We start from the raw sequence: 24895 nt of genomic DNA on the forward strand, positions 1-24895 counted from the left end.
GCTCTGTGTGTGTGTGTACACGTGTGTGTATGGGGATCGGGGGGTTACAGAGTTTGGATCTAGAGGAACCAATTATCTGGAAAATGAAAACAGAAGAATCAGAGTTGGAAGATACCTGGCTGGCCACCAGACCAATTGCTGTCAATCAGGACATTCTCTCTCCACCCTGATGCCTACAGGTCATTCTCCTGCATCTGCGTGAAGTCCTGCCATGCCCGGGAATTTACTGCCTCCAAGGCAGCATGTTGCACCGTGGACAGCATTAGTCAGTAGTCCTTCCTTTTGGGCACCCCAAATGTGCTTTTCTGTTACTTCTACCTTTGAGGCAGGTCATCCTGACAATACAGAGCCAGTCAGCTTCCTAGAGTCCAAGACCAGATAAAGGAGTAGGACAGGTGCCGCTGGGTGCTGTGCTGTTTGGACCCTGCAGCAAGGCCCTGGACGCGATCCTCTTTAGGCTCTGACTACTCCCTGAACGGCACAGGAAGTTCAATACTGCTGCCCCGGTCCATTGCAGCAACTAGCATGGGGAGCCAAATGGTGATGGCGGGGGTCCCTGGGTTCCCGTGTCTGAGCCCCTCCTCCCTATTGGTGAGGTACACCACTAGAACCTGTTGACCTGGGCTGGGGCAGATGTGTTGGAGAGAAGCTAGCCAGGGAGGTGGCAGTGACTAAGTCCCCTCAGAAGAAAGGAGATTTGCCAATATGGCCTAAATTGAGGGCTAGGGGAACTACTGGTCAAGTTGTGGTAGATACCAGGGTAGACAGAAAGGGAGAGGGTCCTAGACAAACACTTGGGACTTTGTTTCCTGATATGGCACGGTCTGTATTTTGCATAGGGTCCTTGCCCCTTTCAGTTTCAACGATGGGGGTGTGCTGTAGGCCAGAGGTATCTTCTGCCCTTTTGTGCTGGGGACCTTCTGACTGAAGTGGCCCCTATCAGATGAGAGACAAGTCCTAAGCTTCTTACAGACCCGGATGTTGGCTTTGTCCTGCTGCAGCTTGATGAACTGGGACCAGCGTGTGATTGCTTTCTTAATTCACTGACTTGCGGTGACAGACTGAAGGCTGTCGTAGACTTGGGCCTCGACTCTTCCTCTGCTGGCATCCTAATGGCACTGTGTGAACAAGTATGCAGGGTGACCAGAGAACCCACTGGAAGTGGAGCATCATTTCTCTTGTCTTCTAGTCTCAACCTTTATGATGATCTCATGCTCCAAATTTGTTACCAGCTCTTTTGGTGATGGAGGGACCAAGAAGGGAGATGTTGTCCATTCTAACTTTCAAAACCCATGTAGGGGAAAGAGTCATCTAGGGTGACATTCCTTGAAATAAATTCCAGGAGGATCCAGGCCAAAGAGATGAGCCGAAGCTAGTGAGATAATTTATCTTTATTGTCCAAATGGCAGAGAATCCTATACACAGCAGAAAGGAGGAACGTGGCAGGAATGGGACCTGTAGGGAAACCAAACTTGGAGATTCTTTTCCCAGGAGCCGAAGAGGTCAGTCACACCTTGATGAGACTGTGACCTTGAGAAGTGGACCATCTCTCTCAGTTAAATAAGGTGGAGCAACAGAGCAATGAGAAAGGCCAGAGGAGGATTCCCTAAGAACCAGATGGTTTCAGGTCTCAAGTAGAGGAACACGTGAGCCTATTCACTGTCTAACCAGGAAGCCTCTGTTGGGGGACAGGCTTTGGGCCCTGCCATGAACCTTCCCACTTAGGCTACAACCTCCTTCAAGGCGGCCCCCAGCTCTGGGAAGGAATACTGGTAGCCAGAGGCCAGTGTCCGCCGGGGGACCACCTTTTGGCCCTCCAGCAGCATGATGGCACGCTCTCGCCCAAAGACAGCTTGCACCACAGTGCTGGGGAGAGGGATGAAGGCTGGGCGGCCCAGGGCTGCACCCAAGGCCTGGGCAAACTCAGCATTTGTAGTAGTGGAGGCTGGAGCCACTCCATTCAGGACCCCCTGTACGTGGCTTGCTTCAACGGCATGAGCCAGGATTCCCACCAGGTCCCTGATGTGAATCCAGGGGAAGAACTGATGGCCTGAGCCGATGGGGCCCCCCAGGCCCAGGCGGAAGGGCAGCAGCATGTGACCAATGGCACCGCCCCCACGGCCCAGCACAACTCCTAGAGCAGGCAAGAAGGATGGTCCGGGGAGGCAGTCAGCCTCCAGGCAGCCCCACTGTTCTCCCGCTTCCCCTTCCTCGCTCCTTCCCCATGCTAACTTAGCTCTGTAGCAGTTGAGGGACTTTGGTACTTCTGATCCTTACTTTATAAGCTCAGCTCCCCTGATCCTCGGACTTCCCCAACCCAGAGAAGATGGTCCAACCATGTGTGAGACCCCAGCCCCTGGTTCTCACCGGAGCGCACCACCACCTGGCGTGTAGAATCTCCTGGAAGCCTGGCTGCAGCTTCCCATTTGGTTACGAGGTTGGAGAAAAAGTCAAAATCCCCTCCAGGGCTGTCCTCATCATACTCCGCAGTCGGGCTGGGCTGGTAGTAAGCTGCCAGTGGAACAGCACTCATTTGCTCCAGTGTCCTTGGTCCTGCCTGGCCCTTTGCAGTCAAGGCTCCCCTTGGCCTCACCCACCTTGGCCGTTGGGATCTCCCCATGGGAAGACAGAGCCATGGTATTTGCTCCTTGAGCTTCTCTATGAGCTGACTGTCTCTGCCCTGAAGAACTCTTATCTTTAGTTAGTCTTAGCAGGACTAAACTGAGCAGCTGCTGGACTGTAGTGGTTAAGAAAAAAGACTTGGGTGCCAGGCTGCCTGAGTGTTAATCTCAGCTCCACCATTTATTAACTCTGTGCCTTCAGCAAGTTACATAACCTCTCCGTGCAGAATTTTTGCATCTCTAAAATGAAAATAATAATAGTACCTACCTCACAGGGTTCTTGTGAGAATTAAATGCTGTAATATGTGTAAAACACTTAGAATAGCGGCTGGTGTATAAGCTATAATTGTTTGCCATTATTTGGTCCCAAAGGTGAAATACAAGAATCGGGAATTCTGTTTCTAAAGAACTGTTCTGTGAGAGTCAAGGGACTTGAGGGTAGGCGAAGTTTTTCCTGGCACAGGCAGCAGTGCTTCAACCCCCGCTATCTCTGAGGGTCCCCATTTCTCAGTGAAAGTACACAAAGGTCAGGAGAAACATGCATGGACGAGGGCCTAGGAAGTCCCTGTGCTTGGAAAAGACTAGCCCTCTGGGCATGTGTAGCTAGGAGGGCCTGAGCTCCCTCTCATGGTGGACTACCTTCCCCCGGCTCATGTATGGGGCTGGTGATCTGGGGCATACCTACGCCTGTGACTAAGACCCAGGCCTGTGGGGGGTGTGGGGCCTTGGTGATGGCTCTAGCCAGCAGGTGGGTGGTCTCCAGGCGGCTGCTGAGAACCTCTTTTTGGAAGGCTTCATTCCATCTGCAGGAGAAACAGAGGAAATAAAAAGTCACTAAATACATACATGCACATATCCCTCCCTCTCTTTCCCTGGGGCCCGTCCATATCCACGTCTAGTAAAACCCTGCATTGTGTCTTAGTGAAGTGGTCCATCCTCCTGTGGAGGGAAAAGGCATATCTTTTTTGGGCATCCTGAGCTATAAGCGAGGACTGAAGTCAACTGGCTGAGTGGGTGGAGGGGCAGGTGGGCGTGGAGGGGTGAGGCAGGATGAGTAGTCGAGGAAATAGGTTTAATTCTCAATCTGGCAGCTCCATTCTCCACAGCTCATAGGTTCTCATCAGAGCTGACCCCCCTCCTCCCTATGCTCTAAAGGATATCAGTTTTAGGGCCCAGCCTGACCTTCGGAGAGGGTTGAGGATGTTCTCTCCGGCCAGGTTGATGGCAGCGTCGCAGCGGGGCAGCCCCGACGTAGCGAGTTCATCCTGTCAGAGAAAGCACACGGTGCCCCCGAGGCCCCGCCCTGCGCCGCCAAACCAGGGCTCCCCCCGCCCCCAGCTTCCAAGGGACGGACATACCCACGTGATCCGACCCGGCGCGGGCTTTCGGGAGATCAATGTCACTTCGTGGCCCCTGGCTTTCAGCAGCTGGGTTAGGGCTGTTCCAATGAAGCCCGTCCCGCCACCTGATCGGGAAATACCAGGTGTTTATCCTCCCGGGGGAGCCTTCCGCCCCCGCATGTGGGCCCGTCCTCTGGTGCCATCCCGTCTGACTCCAGATTTCTCTCCTCCTCGCCCCCTCCCCACAATGCAGACGTGACACAGGTCACAGGGATTGGCGAGATTCGGCTTCTCGGGCTAGGAGGCCAAGGCCAGGTTGCCCGTGCACGTGACAGTGCCCCTCTCGGGAATGGCCTCCCGGTTTTCAATCTCTGTCTGGCTCAATCTTCTTTCCATAAACCCGCCCCTCACTCTCCCTTTCTGCCTCTCTCACCCACAAGCACCCGCATAGCGGCCAGGACCTAACGCGCATGTGCTAGAGTTAGAGCACTCCCTCCTCCCTTAGTGGCGACTACGACCTCTCTGCGCATGCGTCATCCGGGAAGAGCGCTCCAATTAGGGGGCGGGCAGACTTGTGAGTGGGCGCGGCCCTGCCCGGTGACCCGGAAGAACTCATAGAGAAGGCTATGTATTTCATTGCAAGGCGTGGCTGGGACAGTACGAGCGGTGGGGAAAATAGACACGGGGGGCGGGGAAAGAGGGGGGCGGGGAAAGAGGGGGGCGGGGAAAGAGGGGGCGGGGAAAGGGGAGGGCGGGGAAAGAGGGGGGCGGGGAAAGAGGGGGGCGAGGCGGGGGAGGGAAAGCTTTAGTGCAGGGAAGAGCCCTTGACCTAAAACCGGAACCTCCTCTAACTGCGAAGTTCTGGATGTCCATTCGGTTTGGTGGATCAGTAATCCAAGAGAATCTGTCCACCGGTAATATGGATTCATTCTACTCGGCCTATTTATCTTTTCTTTTCCCTGTTCTGGCTCCTTTGTATCGGCCTTGAAACATGCCAAAGTTCCCCTCGTCTTAAAATAACCCTTCTCCAGCTCTCTTCTTCATCTGCTAATGTCGTCTCTCTTCGTCTTCATAGCTAGACTTCTCAGAAAAGTGGTGTCCATTTTCCACTTCCAAGTTCACTCTCGCCTGGTTTCTGCCTTTATCATTCATTAACTCTCTCGCCAAGATCACCAATTTCGCATGTGTCATCAAAACAAATCCCTAGTTTTCAGTCATTATTTTCGACCTCTGCATCACTGGACCTTTGCTGACTCCTCCTTCCGTTGGGAAATGCTCATCTTTCAGCCTCAGTGAAAGCCAGACTCCTTTCTGGGTCTTTCTCCTAACTTTTTTCAGTCTCTATTGCTTGCTCCACCTCCACTATGGTCTTAAAATGTCAGTATTCCTTAAAGCTGGGTCCTAGGACCTTCCTCTCTTCTCCTTCTGCACTTTTTCTCCCAAGCGTCTACGTTGGTGAATTCAGTTACCAGTTTTTTAAAGAAGAGTTCCTAAACCTCCTGTGCAACTTGAATCTCTCCTCTAAGTTCCTGACTCCTATAAAAACTTCCCATTAGACATTTCTTCTTGGATGTCTGAGACCCTGTTGATTTTACATACTAAATATATCCCAGATCCATCTGTTTTTCTCTGTCTCTGCCACTCCCACTCTCCTTCGAGTTATTATCCTCTTTTGTCTAAATGTCTGCAATAGACTCCTAATAAATCTTCCTGCTTTTGTGTGTTTCTTTTCTCCAAACTGTTTCACACATTGCAAACAGAATGATCTTTTAAAAACATGTGGGAGGAACACTATGGTGGCATGTATATATCCTAAAAAACTCCCATAACAAAATACCTAGATATGCTGGATAAAATATAACATATCTCCATTTAAATGCATTCCTGAGTTAACTAGAAAATAAAGGAAATCCGCAGAGACCAAAAACAAAGTTTTCCTTAGGATTGAGGCTACCTCATGGTTGTTCATCAGTCTCAGTAACCCAGAGGCTTGGGTGACAGGAGATGATGCCTGGGACCCAAGCAAGATTAGATCTGAGACCTCTGCATAAAGCTCTTCATGGACTATATCCTCAGGGAGAAAGTGAACTTTAAAAAGCCCACTTAGTATCAAAGAACATAACCATGAAGCGTGTTTCTATAGGTTTGGCTCTTGGCTAGGATTGGTTGTACAAAAATTTGTTTTCCTTGAGAAGTTGTATCTATTGTCCTGCCATCCTGCAGATTTGGAGTTTGAATTCATTGTTACCTGTTTGGCCTAGGAAGCCCTAAGCCAAGAATTTAAGTAAGTGTTCCAGATAGGAGCAGACATAAATCCTCCCTGGATTTCACAGGATCCCAATAGATAAAGTCCTGCTAAGCATGAGCCCTCAATCCAAAATTACAAAACACACAAGGAAACAAGACACTCTCAGGAGTCAACAGAAACAACTCACAGTAGAGTTAGACCAAAAAAGATTTCAGATGTTAGAATGATGAGATACAGAATTTAAAACTACCAAGTCTAAAATGTTTAAAGAAGAGGAGATATTAAAAACATGAGAAAGAGAAAAGATACTATCAAAAACATTCCAACAGAATTGATAACCAGTTTGAACTCCTAAAAATTAAAAATATAGTGATTCAAATTTGAGAACTCATTGAATGGCTTTAAGCAGCAGGGAATAGATTTAGCATTAGTTAAGAGAAGATTAACTACATATGAAGAAATTATGTAGAATGCAGCACAGAGAGACAGAGGTAGAAAATATGAGAGGGTAAGAGACAAGGAAGGTAAAGTGAGGGATTCTAACTCTTCTATTTGGCATCCCAGAAAAGAGGAGACAGAGAAAATTATTTGAAGAGATACTAGCTGATTATTTTCCCAAATTAATGAAAGATATGAATATTCAGATTCAGTAAGCAAAGTGAATCTCAAGTAGAACAAATAAAAAAGAAATCTGTACCTAGTCACATCATAGTAAAACTATGAGAACAAAGACAAAGAAGAGATATTAAAAGCAGGCAGCAAGAAGAGACAGATTATAAAGAAATAGCAGATGGACAACTGATACTTCAACTGCAGCAGTATAAGCCAGTGAGATAATACCTTCAAGTGGTAAGAGAAAATAATTGGAAACTAGAATTGTTTACCAACAAACTGGCATTCAAGAATGAAGGTAGGGGCTGGCCCCATGGCCCATTGGTTAAGTTGGCATGCTCCTCTTCCCCGGCCCAGGGTTTTGCTGGTTCGGATCCTGGGTGTGGACATGGCACCACTCATCAGGCGACGCCAAGGCGGTGTCCCACATGCCACAACTAGAAGGACTCACAACTAAAAATATACAACTATGAACCGAGGGGATTTGGGGAGAAAAAGCAGAAAAAAAAAAGAAGATTGGCAACAGTTGTTAGCTCAGGTGCCAATCTTTAAGAGAAAAAAAAAAGAATGAAGGTAAAACGAGGATACTTTTAGATAAGCAAAAAATGAGAGCATTTACCATCATCAACTTCTAACCTTTGTCAGGAAGAAAGAAAATGATTTCAAAAGGAAGGTGTGAAATGCAAGAGAAAAATGATCAAAATGTTGGTAAACAAAAGGGTAAATGTAAACAAATGTTGAGCATATAAAGCAATAACAGTAATATTTAATTTGTGGATAAAAATTAAAGCAGAAGTAAAATAGTAGTCCTCAATAACGGAGAAGTATGTGACTGGAGCTGACTTGTTGGGAAAAGGATAACAATACTGAATAATATTAAACTTTGTTAAATATACATTTGAAAAATTAAGGGCAACTATTATTTACTAAAAATAAATATGCACTTCCAGATCAGTAGAGAAAAACCATAAAACAATATAATCAATTCAAAAGTTATCAGGAAGTGATAAAAAAGAGGGCTTAGACAAAACTAGAAAGCTCTAAATAAGATCACAGGAATAATCAGTACAACAGACTAAGAAACTGAATTAACTAGGTGCACTGGAATTGCAAATTTCAACATGGGGGAATCTCACAACTACATTGTTAAGCAAAAAAGGAAGTTGTAGAAAAGTATTTGCTATATGATATTATTTATTTAAAGATTAAAAAATGGGCAAAATACTATTTTTATTGAAGAGATAAATAAATTTGTAATTAAAGTAAAGAGGAATGCATGGGAATAAAAATGAGAAAACTCAGGACAGCATTTTCCCAAGGCCAGCAGAGTGGGAATGTGATCAGGGAGGAGTATACAGGAGATGTTGACTTCTTATTTCTCAGGCTAGTTGGTGGGTACATGGGTGTTCATTTTATTTTCCTTTGTTCATATTTTCATAATAAATAAAATATTTCATAATAAATAAAAATATGTAGTGGATTTACAATTTATAGACATATCTCAGATGTGCAGAAACATAACTATTTTTTATAATTGAACACAACTTACTCATGAACATCTCTCCTTGGCAGAGGAGTAAACTTAAAGTCACCCAACCAAAGTAAATTTATCATTTCTAATTTAGAACTTCTCAGTTAACTCAGTTTTCTCTGAGCAAATTCTTAGTCTTTCAGAATGCCATGTCTCTCTTCTCCTTTCTCTTTCCGAGCTAGATAGCTGGGTATAGGAGGCCCTTTGGTCCAGATACCGTCATCTGGTCCTCAGTGCTTGCTCAGAAGGATCTCATCTCATTTGGCCTTAGCTTCCATCAGCTAAGGCACAGCTGGTTAGGCCAGGCCTCTGGGCGTTGTGTTGTGATACTGATACCCATGCTTCTGGGTATCATACCTTCTGCTTCTGCTACCCATGGTCCTTGCCTGATCTTAGTGTTCCAAAGTGTCCCCTGGAGGACCAAGGAATACTTGGCTTGTCTTCTGGCCAACAGCATGGAATGTTTGGACCTTGATGAGTCTCCCCTTAGGCTCATCTCTTGGTTATCTGCCACACTTATTACCATCCAGGCAACTTACTGCAGTCTAGCACTGTTATATGTTACTGTTAACAAATTATCTCAAAACTTAGTGGTTTGAAACAACAGCAGTAATATTTATTGTATCATATGGTTTCTCTGGGTTAGGAGTCTTGGAGCACTTTGTTAGGTAGTTATGGCTTAGGGTCTTTCATGAGTTATAGTCAAGATAACAGCCAGGGCTGCAGTCCTCTATAGGCTTGACTGGGGTTGGAGGATCCTTTTCCAAGTTGGCTCACTCATATGGCTGTTGGCAGGAAGCCTTGCTTCTTGCTGGTTGTTGGTAGAAAACCTCAATTTTTGGCCATGTGGACCTCTCTATCGGGCTGCTTGAGTGGCTTTCCAACATGGCAGCTGGCTTCACCAGAGCAAGTGATCTAAGAGAGTGAGAGTGAGGAGGAAGCCTCAATGCCCTTAATGACCGACCTAGTCCTGGGAGTTACATACAGTCACTTTTACCATAATTTGTTTGTTAGAAATGAGTCACTAAGTCCAAAGAGAGAGGAATTTGGCTCCTACTTTTGAAGGGATAAGTGTCAAAGAATTTATGGACATATTTTAAAAGCACCACAAACTCTGTGCTGCAATTAGGGCTTCTCTGAGAAGCTTGCTGTCTCTGGGCTATGCCAGGGAATTGTGCCACAATTCTGCTTTTTCAGATACCCCTTCTACCTCTTTGGGTCAAGCATATCTCCCTATCCCTCTAGCTGAGTGCCTTCTCAGAGAACCCTGGGCAGCATTTATAATCTAGTTTTGTCCTTATCAAATCTCTTCTAGCTCCTCCCTCATGCCCAGGAAAAGCTGTGTGATGGACAGCTCTGAGGTCATATCCTGTTGCTTTTCAACTCTTTGACTTATAGAGCAATTTCTTTGCTCCATTTTCCAAGATCTGGCTTGTTGAAGCACCTAAATATTTTCTTCTCTCAACAAAGCCTTGCTTTTGTAAGTGACTCTCCTACTTTCCAGGCTGTTATTTAGATATAGAATAAAAGAACTTTGTTTTGAGATTCCAAGCTAAGGCTTGTCTTATTTGTTCCTATATACTGCAGAGAGAAAAGGAAGTACTGAGAAAGGAAGATATATTAGGTAATATTTCAAAATATATTGAGTTCCTGCATGGCTGGATCCAGGTGCTCAAATAATGTCATTAAGAGTGCACATCTTTCTAGTTCTCAGCTCTTCTTTTTTTACAGTTTGGCTTCATTTTCAGGAAGGTTTCCCCCCTTTATGGCAAGGATGAACTCTTGGCTTCTAATCATAGCAAAAATCTCAGAATTGACTCTCACTGGACTGATTTGGTTTATGTGTCCATCTCTGAGCCAACCATTGTGGCCAAGTGTGGAGTGTTCTGACTGGCCAGGCCTGGGACATGTGTCTACTACTGGACCACAGGCAGAGGGGCATCCCCACTCACCGTCCTCCAGTGTGTCAAGGGGCTCCTCGCCTCTTCAACCACACCCTAGTTATTCACAACCCCTTCTTTCTCTCCTGGCTCTGTCTTTTCTTCCAGTGAGCTAGGGGGCAGGGTGGGGAGATGGAGAGGAGATTCTGCTGTATCAGATGCCTTTAGACCATAGATTCAGGATGGTGGAGGTCCACCAGTATCCTCATGGAGGTGAGATGGGAATCCCTTCCAGAGCTTTGTACCCCTTGTGAGAGGGGATATCCATAGGGACAGCAGTCCACTCCCAGCAGCCACTCCCTCCTCTCCAGGGAGGCTGATGGAGAGCAGGCTCTGCCAGTGTACTAAGCTTCTTCTCAAATGCTTTAAAGTCTTTTTTCTTCTGGGTTCTAGGGATGGGTGAGTCAGCTTCTTCCTCTTCAGCATCTCCTTTAACAACTGAACTAGTTAAGTTAAACTATTTGCAGCTCTCATAGTCCATCTGACACTTTGGCAGTTAAAACATTCAAATCCAAGCCAGATGAAAAGACATGAGAAATTTCTGTCTGCACATCTGGGTGTAGGGGCAAGTGCAGCTGGTTTGCCCTTCAGGAGGACAAGGGTCCCTCCTGAGTCTGCAGCTATCACGAGGACTTCATTCATTGAAATAGGACTGTTTCCCCCACAGGTGCTTCCTGAAACAGCAAAAGGAGCTGAGCGCAGTCCCTCTGGGTGGTCAGGCCATCACTGTGGGGCAGGACAGGAAGCCAGGACTCAGGGAGGCATCCTGGCTGCTCCCCTCATCATGGGCTTGGGCAGGGTGGGATGGGGACTTTGCTGGTGACAGGCCCCTCTGCCCTTCCGCCATGCCACCTCTAACTGTGTGAATGCCCCCTGCATCATTTTGTTCAGGCAGATTTTTGCAACTTCTCTCAGGCTCGGGGATGTTACTTGCTAAAAATGCTATTCACATCGTCATTTCACATAGTTTCTAGTTGAAATATGGTAGAACCAACCAACCAACCAACCAACTAAAATCCTAATATGGAGATACAACAGATAAAGGATCCCTTTTTGAGATGGTCTCCTCTGACCCTATGGTTTGAGGTGACGAAAGCAGTGTTCTCTGAGCCTCACCCTCTGTGGTGGTGCCAGCTCTTTTCCAGGGGCTACAGCTTCTCTTCTCTCCCCTCCATGAAGACTTCTAAAGGCTACCCTTTCCAGTCAGACCTCTACCCAGACATCTGTTCCCAGTGGGGCCTTACTCAGGAGCTGACGCCTTCTCACCTCCGGCATCGGCCCATCTCCTTCTGCTCTTGGTCTGGACCTGCTGTGAAGATCAGTGCCCTGAGGTCCCTCTGCTTTTACTTTCCAAGGCAGAGAGTGAGAAATGAGCTAAGGATTGCCTTCCTATGTGCTCTGTCAGTGCTGGAGTGTGTGTGTGTGTGAGAGAGAGAGAGAGAGAGAAAGACAGAGAGAGGGAGACAGAGAGAGAGAGAGAAAGAGAGAGAGAGAGTTTGGCCTTTGTTCAGGCTGAAGGGAAACGTTCAGCATGCGCCGCTCTTCCTGCACCACCAGAGGCCTCACTAGTCCAGAAATTCCATTTCCTACCCGCTTAAGCCAGGGCTGTAGGCTGCAGACTGTTGTCAACGTTCTGGCTCCGGGCTGTGAAAATGGCCATCAGGAGGCTTTTTCTGGGTTTGTTTTTTCCCCTGGCTAACAGTGTAGCAAATAGATGCAGGCAGAAAAAGCCAAGCCAAGCCAGGTGAGAGAAACGGTCCTCCTGTTTCATTGCTGGGTCATGAATGATTAAACGGGAGATTTGAAACCCTCAGCGGCATTCCAGCAGCCTATGAGGCCTCATCTGATCAGCAGGGACTTAATGGGAAGGTGACCAATGGGACGTAATTCCAGAGTACAAGAAGGGTGTGGGTGTGGGTAGGCAAGCGAGAGTGAAGAGGCTCTGTGTGTGAGGAAGATGTAAGTAATCTGGAAGTAAAAACTGACAAACTGTCTGTGGGAGGAAATCACGTTCTCATGGGATTTTCAGAATCGCATTCACATAGAGTAAAATGTTTGCTGACTATATGACAGAACTTGCTCTTGGCAGTTGCTTTAGAAGGTGGATCATTGCCAGATGAATAAAACTTACTTATTCATTGGCCTGCTAGACCTATTTGACATCCTTTTTGGGAATTCTTGAGTGAGTGGCTGAGATAGTGAGAAACGAAGTTTACTTTTATTATTCAAGATTGAATGAAGGAAAGAGTGAAATGTGGATATGAAAAAGTGGAGCACTCTCATGGGGCTGGCGTGGTGGCGTGGTGGTTAAGTTTGTGTGCTCTGCTTCTGCGGCCCAGGGTTCGTGGGTTCTGATCCTGGGTGCAGACCTAGTACCACTTGTCAAGCCATGCTGTGGCTGCATCCCACATAAAATAGAGGAATGGGCACAGATGTTAGTTCAGCAACAGCCTTCCTCAAGCAAAAAGAGGAAGATTGGCAACAAATGTTAGCTCAGGACCAATCTTCCTCACCGAAAAAAAAAAAAAAGTGGAGCACTCTCTATTGTAGATCACCTGACCGTCTGAAGGGTAGAAAGTGAGGCTAGAGAAGCTGTTAATTTAATACGAACTGTACTGCTTGAGGAAACAAAGGGTGGAAAATGCCATATTAGGGTGGAAATTAGAGTTGATGATTTTACTTAAGATTTTGGGATGTGGAACTAGACTGCAATATAAACTAGGCCAGATGTTAGCTGTAATTCCTTTAGTAATAGTGTTTATGCCTGATTAAATCCAGCATCCTTGAGAGAGATGGGAGATAACTGAGATAACATAGGAAAATTAGTTAATGAAAAATTGAAAGGTAGAATATTAAAAGGCAACAACTCATAAGAACCCTGTAAATTAAGAAATAAAATTTCTGGATTAATGTTTCTAAAAACTTAAAAAAATCCTCTGTAGTGATTAATCAGCGTACTCAAAAAGGCTGCTACAGGTAAAAATATGCCTGTAAAAAATATAGTAAAATTGGCTGGGCGAGAAAAAGAAAAGTCTCTGAAAGGCAAGAGTTAGATGTTAATTAGAAATGAAGTAACCAAAAAACTTAGAAGGACTGAAAACTAGCTTAACCAAAAAACTCCAAACTTGTACTTGCAGTGTGACATTAATATAACTCAGTGAGCTATCACTGAGTGAGCACATCCACGTGACCGCCGCCCCAGTCAGGAACAGAATGTTACCAGCCTCGCAGAAGCCCCCGTTCCCGACTATGTGCCTCGCCCTAATTCCTGCCTCCTCCATCCTCACCAAAGGTAACCACTATCTTGAATTTTAACTCCGTAGATGAGTTTTGTCTGCTTCTGAACTTTATTTAAATGGACTGACACGGTAGGTCTTCTTTTAAGTTTGGCTTTCTTTCTCTTTTCAACAGTATGTTTGTGGGACTCATCCATGTTACTGTATGTAGTAGTGGTTAATTTTTATTGCGGGGTAGTGTCCCATGTGGTGTTACCACAACACAATTGTGTTTGTTCATTCTACTGTTAATGGACTTCTGGGTTGCTTCCGAATATCATTTTTTTTTGTTTTTGAGGAAGATTAGCCCTGAGCTAACTGCTGCCAATCCTCCTCTTTTTGCTGAGGAAGACTGGCCCAGAGCTAACATCCGTGACCATCTTCCTCTACTTTATATGTGGGACGCCTACCACAGCATGGCTTGCCAAGCGGTGGCATGTCAGCACCCGGGATCCGAACCGGCGAACCCCGGGCCACTGAAGCGGAACATGCGAACTTAATCACTGTGCCACAGGGCCAGCCCCCGAAATATCATGTTTTCATGAACATTCTTGTTCATGCTTTATGATGCAAGTACTTCTTTGGGGTGTATTTCTAGGAGTGGAATGGATAGGTCACAGTGCATTTTCAGTTTCTCAACTGATGCTGTCAAAGTGGTTGAGTCCATATATACTCCCTCCTGCCGTGTATGAGAGTTCCTGTGACTCTCCTTGACAATACTTGATATTATCAATCTCTTCTCTTTTTAGTAATTCTGGTTAGTGTGTAGTGGTATTGTATTGTGGTTTTAATTTGTATTTTCCTGATTGCGAATGAGATTGGGTGGTGGTCTAGTGGTTAAGACTTGGCTCTGTCACTGCCATCGCTGGATGCATTTCCCGGTCAGGGAACATACCACCTGCCTGTCAGGCACTGCATGTTGCTGTGATGCTGAAAGCTGTGCCATGGGTATTTCAAATGCCAGCAGCTTCACCCATGGTGGACAGGTTTCAGTGGAGTTTCCAGACTAAGACAGACTAGGAATAAGGACCTGGCCACTCACTTCCAAAAAAATTGGCCGTGAAAACTCTGAGAATACCAGTAGAACATTGTTTGATACGGTGCTGGAAGGTGAGAGGATGGCGCAAAAGACCAGGCAGGGTTCTGCTCTGGAAACTACACGAGGTCACTAGGAGTCAGAATCGCCTCAAACACACTAACAACAAAATGAGTTTGGGTACCTTTCATATCTTTAGTGGCTATTTGGATATCTTTTTTTTTAGATTTTATTTTATTTATTTTTTCCTTTTTCTCTCAAAGCCCCCTGGTACATAGTTGTACATTTTAGTTGTGGATCCTTCTAGTTGCGGCATGTGGGATGCCGCCTCAGCATGGCCTAATGAGCAGTGCCATGTCTGTGCCCAGGATTTGAACTGGTGAAACCCTGGGCTGCCGAAGCAGAGCGCGCAAACTTAACCACTTGACCACGGGGCCGGCCCCTGGATATCTTATTTTGTGAATTTCCTGTTCAAGTCTCTTGTCTGTATTCTTATAAGTTTGTCTGATTTTTGTTTTTATTGATTGATAGGCGTTATTATAAATTCTGTAAATGGCTTGCCTTTTCACTCTCTTAATGGTGCCTTTTGATGACTAGAAGTCCATCTTGTAGTCCAATTTATCCAATCATTTTTCCTTTAAGACACTAGTTCTCAAGGGGGGACGATTTTGCCTCTGAGCTAGGGTTATCAGATAAAATACAGGACACTCAATTAAGTGCAAATATCAGATAAACAATGAAAAAAATCAAATGTAAGTATTTCCCAAGCAATATTTGGGACATGCTTACACTATTTTTGTTGTTGTTCTTTATCCAATATTCAAATTCTGTTCCCCCCCCCCAAATCTGGCAACAGTACCCCCAGGGGACATTTGTCAATGTCTTGGAGACGTGTTTGCTTGTCATAACCAGGGTGATGGTGCTCCTGGCATCTGGTGGGTAGAGGCCAGGGATGCTGTTAAACCTCCTACAATGCCCAGAACTGTCCTCCACAACAAAAATTTATCTGGTTCAAATGTCAATAGTGCAAGATTGAGAAACTTGCTTCAAGGTTAGTGATTTTTATGCCTTGAAGAAATCTTTCTAACCCCCAGTGTAATAAAGATACTCTCCTGTCACATCACGTAGAAGTTTTGTTGTTTTACCTTTCACGTGTGAATCACCTGGAATCGATTTTTGTGTGTTTGTGAGATAGGGGTCAAATTCCAGTTTTCCCTGTGGATATTCACCTTGGCTCAGCGATAGGTACTGAAATGGCTGCCCTTTCTCATTGCTCTGCACTTCCTCCTACACTATAAGCCCACTGTCCATGGACGGGTGTGTCTCTTTCTGGACTCTATTCTGTGTCATTGCTCTAATTGTCTTTGCATCAACATCATGTTGTACTAATTATAGTAGTTTTAAGTAAATCTTGATTTCTGGGAATGTCTTAGATTGAGTTCCTCCAGAAACAGACCCTGATACAAAGATTTGAGTGCAAGTAGTTTATTTGTGATGTGATCTCTGGAAGCATCAACAGGGGAGAGGAGAAGTGAAACAGAGAAGGAAAGAGGGAAAGAAAATCAGGGTGCGTTAAGAGCAGATTATGACTGTGGACACCTGAAACTTCATCTCACCTGGGGCTTTGGGGAGGTGGTGTAAGACATACCTCAGATTGTCCCATCAGACCGGTGTTTGTCCACCAATTCCCATGCATTGTGGGTTGAGACCACTTTAGGGGTCATTTCTGGTCTGCCTTGTGCACTGACTGAGCATTCTCCTGCAACCAGAGAAAGCTCTTAGGGAGAGAGTTGTGGGTGATTGGAGTAAGAAACCTTCTGTAGAAGCTCAGTTCAGTGAGCAGTGGTGGAATACGGACAGGGCACGAACAGTATCAGCTACCCTCCTTCCTCTGAAATCATCTGATCTCATCATGCCCCACATTCATTTTGTCACTGATTCTTCAAGGGAGTGGTCATTTCAATATTTACAACTATATCTATATATCTATGTCTATATCTATATCTATGTATCTATGTTTATATCTATATCTAAATCTATATCTGAGAGAGAGAGAAAGAGAGAGATAGAGAGGGAGAGCAGAGAGGCGAGCCGGCAGGCTGGAAATTCAGGTCAGAGCTGATGTTGCAGTCTTGGGTCTGAAGTCCGTAGTGCAGCAGGCTGGAAACTCAGGCAGAGTTTCTCTCTTGCAGTCTTGTGAATTTCTTCTACTTCAGAGAAACTCAGTCTTTGCTCTTTAGGCCTTCAGCTGATTGGAGGAGGCCCACCTGTATTATGGAGGTTTACTCAAAGTCTACTGATTTAAATGTTAATGACGTTTAAAAAATGCCTTTAGAGGGAAAAGCTACAGTCCCTTACCATTGCAGTTGGTCCTGGGGTCCTCATTAATAGCTGTCATGTTCCTCCTCTAGCACCTGTTCTACCCTCCAACCCGCACCCCCGCTCCACCCCTTGGCAAGCACTTCTGTTGGTTTAGGTTGCTGCCCTTTAGGCTGCAAAGATATGACATGCAAAACAGCAGCAGCAATTGGGGCTACGCTTGGTGAAGTTTATGGTGGTCCACTGTCATCTGCCATGGTGTATCTGGCTTTCCAGAGCCCCATCCCCTGCATACTTCAAGCCTTTGAGGAGCCACTAACTATGCCATTTCACCTGGGATGTTGCATTATTTCTGATTTACCATTTTGGCCAGAGTTGGGGAGGCAGCTACACATGCTTCCACTCAGCTTTTCTTACCAAAGTAGACCTTATTTTATAAATCTGGGAATCATTATGAAAGTTCTGTCAGCTTCTAAGTGCTGTATGTACATTCCAAGTATGCACTGAGGGACCAGGGAATTGACCACAGGCAGGAGTTAAGAACCGAACTGACCCACTGTGAGATGGACATGGGTGAGGACTCTATTTGTCACTTGGCATCGAAGTTCCAACTCTAAGAGATGAGTCACGATTGCATTTTGGGTCCGCAAGGATTAGTATCAGCTCCTGATACTGTACATAAGAGTCCTCAAAAGCACTGGATCTTTTGTAGGTCCCATTGGCAAAGGATTGGAAGAATATCTCCTGAAGGTCAGATCAAGTGTAGTGGGAGGATGTGAGGTCAGCAGTTGTCTCAGATGCAGCTGGGGCGGTGAGGGACTAGAGAAACTGTTTATAAAATACTGAACAAAGAGGGCAGAAGAGATGTCAAACACTTTGTTCTCCTGAAGCTGTTAGCCAAGCTTTGATTAGTGTCACCCCAGGTTTCCCGGCATGGGAATGTGTCCCTCTCTGTGATGGATGGTGGGATCCAGGTTATATCACTGTTTGTAGGAGCCAGTGTTAGGAGTTAATTGTTACTGAGTGATCAAAAGATGTCTTTCTGGCTCCTAGAATAGCTCCAACCCCCTTGGTGGCCTCTGTCACCCAGGGACCAGAAATCTCTCTTGAGGGGTTTGCCTTAAAAAAAGTAGCACTTCCTGCCTCCTGGGTAGAAGTGAATCATAACTGTATCCCTCCTGGGTCTGCAACCTCTCCTGCACTGAAAACTGCTGTAGCTCAGGCTTGAGAATATCTAAGGCTCAGTGATGTGACCTTTTCCTTTTTCTTCTGACCTTGAAGAGAAAAAGTTGAGGAGCCTGCTGTGAACAGAATGGGGTGTGACTTTCAGCCAGCGACATGGGAGAGAGAAGAGCCAAAGGACTCTGTGGAGGGTTCTCTCAGGGATTGGGGACAGGTGGGAAAAAGGCCTGGTGCACTTGTTCTCCACTCATCCCTCTGGATCTGCTCTCCACCCTGCTCAGTGCCCCCGCCCTTTGTGGATGTCTTCAAAAGCCCCCCTTGTCCTCTGGCTTTCAGTTGCGCTTGGCCAGTGGGAGCACTGGCAGGAGGTGGGGGCAGGAGGAGAGTGAGATGGTGGAATTTATTCACACAATCCCAATGCCACTACTTGGCTGTGGGTCCTTCCTCTACTGCAGCCCACAGCTCTTGTCATGCAGCTGCAGCCAGAGTTTGTGGAGGGAGAGCTTCAACCCTCTTCCTGGGTTCCAGTGACCACTCCTTACCCAGGTTCCTTCATGCTGTAGGGGCAGTTGTGGCTTCTCACTCTCACCGGCTCTGGAGTGTGTCACCACCCTCTATTGGTTTCCCGTAACCTTGTCTCCTTTGCAAATAGATCCTCCATTGAACTTTTCCTGAATTATCCGGTGTGATTGTGCCATCTGTCACTGCTGGGACCTGACAGACAGAGCCTTTGAGAATAAAGGCCCAAAGCACAGGTTGGTGTGATTGTTTCATGCCCAGAGCAGGGGCTGGCAATGGAAAACCTGCGGTTGGTTGTGGCGCAGTTTTCAGAGCCAGCAGGCCCCGCAAAGATAAGCTCATGTGCAAGATGGAAATCAGAAAAGATTCTTATCAGGAAAACCATCATGAAAACTAGCAAAGACCTCAGCTTCCTGGCTACCCCTGCCTAATGATGCAATTATTGTTGAGGAAATGAGTCTATGTTTTTGGTTCAATGATGAAAGGCTTCTGTACCTACTCAACTTTTCAGTGCTTTCAACTTATTTGGATACTTGTTCTTGGCGCTTGTGGGTGAAGTCTAATTCTCGAGTTCCCAGAATCACTGAAAAGTTGAATCAAAAACATAGACTCAGTAAATAATGGCCCCAGCCACACAGAATATAATCTGGGCAGATCTGTTAGCTGCTTCTTCCTCATCTCTCTGTGGCCCGGTGGACTGAGATGGGACATTCTGTCATGGGATATTTGACAGTCAGAAAGGGAAAAGTCCAGGGTCCTCCAGGAAAACAAATCCTGCCTTAGAGCCCTCACACTAACGCCTATCTCTCCCCTTTAGACATGTACAGTGCCAGCACTCAGACGGTGTGTTTTGACTTGAGCGGTGTTAGCGTCTTTCTCTTTCCATTAGCACGGGGGACTCAGCTTGGTCAGTGCCTGTCATGGGCAGGTCTGGGACGACCCTTTCCCAGGGCTTGGGTGAAGCCTCTTCTTCTGAGGGATGAATCTCATGCAACTCCCTGCTTTTGGTGACTAACACCAGCCAGGTAGAAGCAAGGAATGGGCAGCAACCTCCCACATCTGGGAAGCAAATCTCTACTGCTGGGAGCTCTTGTCTTTCCTGACTACAGGCCCATGTGGAGCTTGTTATATGGGGTCACTGCTTCGGGCTGAATCAGGGCCCTGGGCCCTGGGTGGCAGGGCTCAGCTGTGTCCAGCTTGGGGGCCCCTTACAGCTGCTCCCATGAGTGGTCCACCAGCACTGGATCTGAAAGGTCATGGGTCTCTCCTGCACTTGCTGTCCTGGGGATCTGGGTCCTATGTGCTCTGGTTCCACAGCTCTCTGGGAAGGTCTTCCTGGTTGATGTGCTCTGTCTCAGTTTATATTTTGGATCCTCTGAAGATGTTTCAGAAAAGTCTCTTGCTCCTTTGTGTTTTATGTTTGATCATATCTATCGTAAAAATCAATGCACTAACTTTAAAATTAATTAAAAAGTACCCAATAACTTATAATTTCACAAACAAGTGCACCATTGTCACATTGTTGTAGGAATGGTGCATATGCATGTTTTCTTTGCCTCCACATTGCATTATTCTAGAGGCAGGACAATGGCTCCATGTGGGAGAGGGGAGGGGTTTCAGGAGCCTGCCTCTCATTCTCTCTAGAATCCTATTTTAAGGAGAAAGGAGGAGTATTAGATATTGTGTTAGAGATATTTAAAAAATGTTTTATTATGAAAATTTTCAAACATACAAAAGTAAAGAGAATTATACAGTGAACCCAATGTACCTATTACTGAGCTTCAACCATTATCAATACATGGCCAATTTGGTCTCATTTAAACCTGTCATTCCCCTTCTCCTGTGAACCTCCCTCCCTCATTATTTTGAAGCAAATCTCAGACACGAGCAAGCACACTCATCAGCCACATTGTGGCTGTATGTATACGTAATAGACATTACACTTGAACACGTGGATCTCAGGTCAGGGGGTGACCCAGCTCAGACTGTACCCTTGGCTGGTTCCACTCCTCCAGGGGCCTCATCCAGACCTCACCTTGGGCCCTTCTTTCTTGTGAGGAGTCAGGGGTAGGGCTTTTTTCTACTGTTTGTACATGTGGTGTCACACAATACCTAGACATATGGGGGAAATGTCTGTCCCCAGAAGGTGTCAGCCCTGGACTCGGAGGGGCATGTCCAGAGAAGGAGGTGGTTGGAGGAAGGAGAGCTATTAGTCAGAGAGAGAGAGACAAGACCCAGAGACATATATGACAACTGTCATCAAACATCTGGAGGGTGGTGTTGGGTCTGAAGTATTAGTTCTATGGGAACGCAGAATGCAGAACTAGGGTCTCTGGGCAGAAATGACCAGGATGCAGACTTAGTTCACGAACTTTCTGGTCATTTGAGTGGTCAGAAAGTGGAGTAGCCACCCAGGCTTGGTACTTACCGGGTGAGGATGAGGTAGGAGAATTTAAGCATTTGGTTAGGGTGGTGGGTGGGTAAGTTAATTAAATTTGTTTGAATGAATTTTCTAGTTCCTAAGAGAATCAGTGGCACAGAGGAAAGACCCTTTGTTAAGGGTTAGGAACTTTATATGATCATGGAAGTCCTTCTACCTGTCTGGGTCCTGTTTATACAATTACGATTTTGGATTAGATGATGGTAATGATGGCTAACTCATGTTGAGCTCTTTTGTCTTTTAAGCAAAATGCTAGCTCATTTAATGCTAACAGCAACTGTATGAGATAGGAACTAAAATTACCTGTTTTTCACGTACAGAGACGTTTAAATATTTTGCTGAAGATCATACAGCTGTTGAGGGATAGGGCTGGGGTTTGAACCCAGGAAGCCAGTTCCAGAGCCAGCATATTTAACCATGCCACCTCTCAATGATAAGCTTGAGTGTTGCAGCTCAAATCATACTGTAATGCTAGGATTAAATGAGATAATATATGTGAACTTTGCCTTATTCTATACAAATGACACATCTTTACATCTTGTGCTTTTCTCAAAGCAAGGTTATTATAATTTTCTTTTTCAAACAGATTTTGGACAAGCTGTGCTCCTCCTGGGGTATTAACATTGATCAAAAGCCTCTTAGACTGTGAGCTCTAACAGGGCAGGCCGTGAGCCTGTCTTATTAGCTATTGTGTCCCAGTGCTGGGAACACTCTAGATGCTCAGTAAGATTTGTCTGTTAATTGATGGTACGCTGTGACAGGGAGGAACCTTTTTGCCCAAAAGGAGCCATGCTCCGGGTGGCCATGCTCCTGCTGGGGGAGTCTTAGTTCAAAGTCTAAGGCAAGCTGAAGGAAGCCAGGGCTGCTGAGTGACTGGAAGGCCAGTGGGCTCTGACTCCATGGGATGCTGGGCTGGGTTGAGTTGCCTTTGAGGAGGGGCCCTGGCTGTTCCAGAAGTCTGGTCTCCTCTCAGCCAGGGCATGGGACAGTGCAGGGGCCCTGAGGGGAGGAGATGTGGGAGGAACCTGCTCAGGTCAGGAAGACCAGGAGGAGACAGGAGCTGGTGGCCAGCGGGGGAGGGGGCGTCTGAGCAACTTGCAGGGACAACCGGGCTAGAGGAGGGTAGGCATCCAGCGGGACCTGAGGCTGAGCTGGGGTCTGGACTAGTGACAGGGCAAAGTAGGGCAGGAAAGGGAAGGGCGTGGAAGCTGGGCTTGGGTGGGCTTCAGCAGCAGCTTCTGTCACTGTGAGACAGAGCCCTGCCCCTGGGCATGAAGGGCCTCTTCTCCCCAGTGGGATGGGGGCAGGACATCAAGCCATGCCTCTCAGCCTGGGAAACTTCAGGTGATTTCCCACCCCAGCTGGCAGTCTCTCTGCCATTTGAAGGGGGCGAGGTGGGTAGGAGGTGAGCGGGGAGAGTCCCCTCTCCAGAAGGAGCCCTGACAGAGGGGCCAGGCATGGCAGGCGTGTGTGTAAGAAATGGGTGCACACCTGCAGAGTTTGGTGGTACATCAGGAGGGCCTGGGGGCAGTGACAGGGGAGCTCAGGTGGGTGAGAAGGCTCAGAGCCGCTCACACTCTCGTTCCGTCTCAGGATGTTCTTTGGGGTAGCTGCTCCATAGAGTGTGGCTCGGCCAAGAGATGGGGACTGAGGCTGAGTGAATGCACTGCTTCCTCTACCCAGGGAAGCAAAATGGAGACCAGAGAGGAAGATAAGAGGGGGGGCCTGGAGCTCCTCTCTGATGGGGAGAAAAGAGTGCAAAAGAAATAGAGTCATAAGGAGAGGGACCTGGACCAGCGACCCTCCTCTTTGTAACTCTATTTCCTCTTCCCAAACCAAGGGGCTGAGGGACAGGCCTCCATTAGCTGCTAGTATGGGATTAAGGGGGAGAGGACGGCCAAGGCCAAGTCGGGGTTCCTGAGCTCCATTAGCTGCTGTGGCCCCGCCCCTACCTCCTGTGCCCTGTAGACAGGAGGATTCACTTGAGGGTGCTAGTTCCTCTGCCCTCTCTCTTTTCCCTCTTGGGGAGTCTCATGAACTCTTTACTTTGGGGTAGGAAAATAAAGGCCACATTTAGCTTGGAGGGGACCATCTCTACTTAGTGCCCCCGGGGCAATACTAACCTTAAAATGTGGCTGTGGCACTGACCTTGAAGGGAGACCCCTTATCTTCAGGGACACTTGATCTGTGGGGCTAGCTGCAGCTCTGTTATGGTTCCTTCCCACCTCTCAGCCAGTGCACCTTGCTCTTGGCTGGTGCCAGTGGCTGGTCTGGTGTCCCCGTCCACGCTGCATGCTGCCTCTCACTTTACATGGTTCAGCTCCCGGGCTGGGTGGGCCTCTGAGCCTTTGGGTGGCCTCCTGCTTTAGCAGGCCTAGGAGGATTCTGGCTCCCCTTGCTCCTCTCCCTTGCTAGAACTCAGAGCCAGGGAGAGAATGACTTTCTCTAGCCCCTGCTCACTTCAGATGAGCCATGTAGATAGAGAAGGTTGTACAAAACGGGAAGTCTGTTCTGTGTATAGTGAGTCTTGGGACATCAGAGCAGCAGGGGTCCTAGGTGTGTGCCGATTATTTATTCTCAGGGGAGAAGTGCTGGAGGGCCATGGGTTGACATTCTAGCCCATGGACACTGGTGTTGACCCCCTGGAATAAGGAGGGAAGGCCAAGATCACCCGCAGGATGTTCTTTGGGTGTGGCTGCTCTGGGTTGGGGATGGAAGAATATGGGGGTGTCTGGGCTCTGACAAACCAGAGTGACTCTGGATCTGTGTGTCAAAGCTGTGGCTTCAGGAAGTCACTGTTCCTCTCAAAGCCTGAAGCAATCAAGACAGAGAACGCTCAGACTGGCACCCTCCTATGTACCAGCTATTCTACCCCGGGCTGAGTTTTTAGAGCTGATATTCTGCTCCCCTTGGCAGGACTGACCCCTCTCTCCTCTGTGCCTCCCACAAGTGCTGGGCATTTGTTGTGGTCACACTGTCTTCAGCACTGGCCCAGTGGTGAAGTTTTGCACAGAGAGGGTGTGCTGGTGCTTTCCCTGGGACCCAGGCTGGACAGTGCAGCACCTGGGAACCTTGTGGGCTACCTGTCCAGCCCTGGCCTGCACCAAGCCTACTCTTCCTTGGCTCAGGGCTTACCTGTTTTTTTTTTTTTAAAGGGCAGAGAAACTTTCTTCAATGTTTATAACAACAACAACAGTGATAAGTAGTAATAATGGTAATAACTACAATAATGATGACTAACAACAAGGAGAATGAGGATACTCAATATGATGAAGATGATGATAATATCTATAAAGCTAAAGAGATAGGACCATAGAGTGAGTGAATGACCAAGGGCCTTATTAGGACTCATGGGTGGTTTGGTGTCAGAATTATAGTTTTTCATTTTGAATCTAGTTCCATGAAGGCAAAGGCCAAAGAGCAGGAGGGAAAAAGCAGGAGGGAAAGGAAAAGCCCTGTAAATTGAGTGTGGACCAAGGTGGTGTTCCTGGGAGGACAGCAGGAAGTGAGGCCTAGGGGACAGGAAAGAGAGGAGCTCAGGTCAGAGCTTGCTGCCTCCTGCCACCCACCCATCCCTGAGCTTGGACATCTGGCTGGAGGGGCTGCTTCCCTTGAAGAAAGACTTTAATTCCCTCCGCTCCCCCAGGGGTGACTTTGGCAGAGGCACAAAACAGCCCTTCAGTTAATCAGTTTGGAGCTCTGTGCAAAGGCCATTGACTGCTCATGGTGCTGCAAACAGCAATCACCTCCCTATCACCAGCTGTCGTCTCTGCTGGAGATGCACAGAAATGTCTGCCCACCAGAATTAAAATGAGAACCTCGAGGCCAGGTA

The 24895-nt window shown here is 47.0% G+C and overlaps 1 protein-coding gene across 1 annotated transcript; it reads right to left on the minus strand.

Annotated features, from left to right (window-relative positions):
• Positions 1-1373: 1373 nt before the first annotated feature.
• SDR39U1 (short chain dehydrogenase/reductase family 39U member 1) lies at positions 1374-4526 on the minus strand. Its single transcript, XM_023623147.2, has 6 exons — positions 4395-4526; positions 3980-4086; positions 3804-3886; positions 3303-3424; positions 2368-2511; positions 1374-2134 (listed from the first exon to the last, which is right to left on the minus strand). The coding sequence occupies exons 1-6, from the start codon at positions 4408-4410 to the stop codon at positions 1722-1724; spliced, it is 885 nt and encodes a 294-aa protein (XP_023478915.1). The 5' UTR covers positions 4411-4526; the 3' UTR covers positions 1374-1721.
• Between the last annotated feature and the right edge of the window lie 20369 nt (positions 4527-24895).

The sequence above is a fragment of the Equus caballus genome, chromosome 1, assembly GCF_041296265.1.
Source record: "Equus caballus isolate H_3958 breed thoroughbred chromosome 1, TB-T2T, whole genome shotgun sequence".
Taxonomy (NCBI): domain Eukaryota; kingdom Metazoa; phylum Chordata; class Mammalia; order Perissodactyla; family Equidae; genus Equus; species Equus caballus.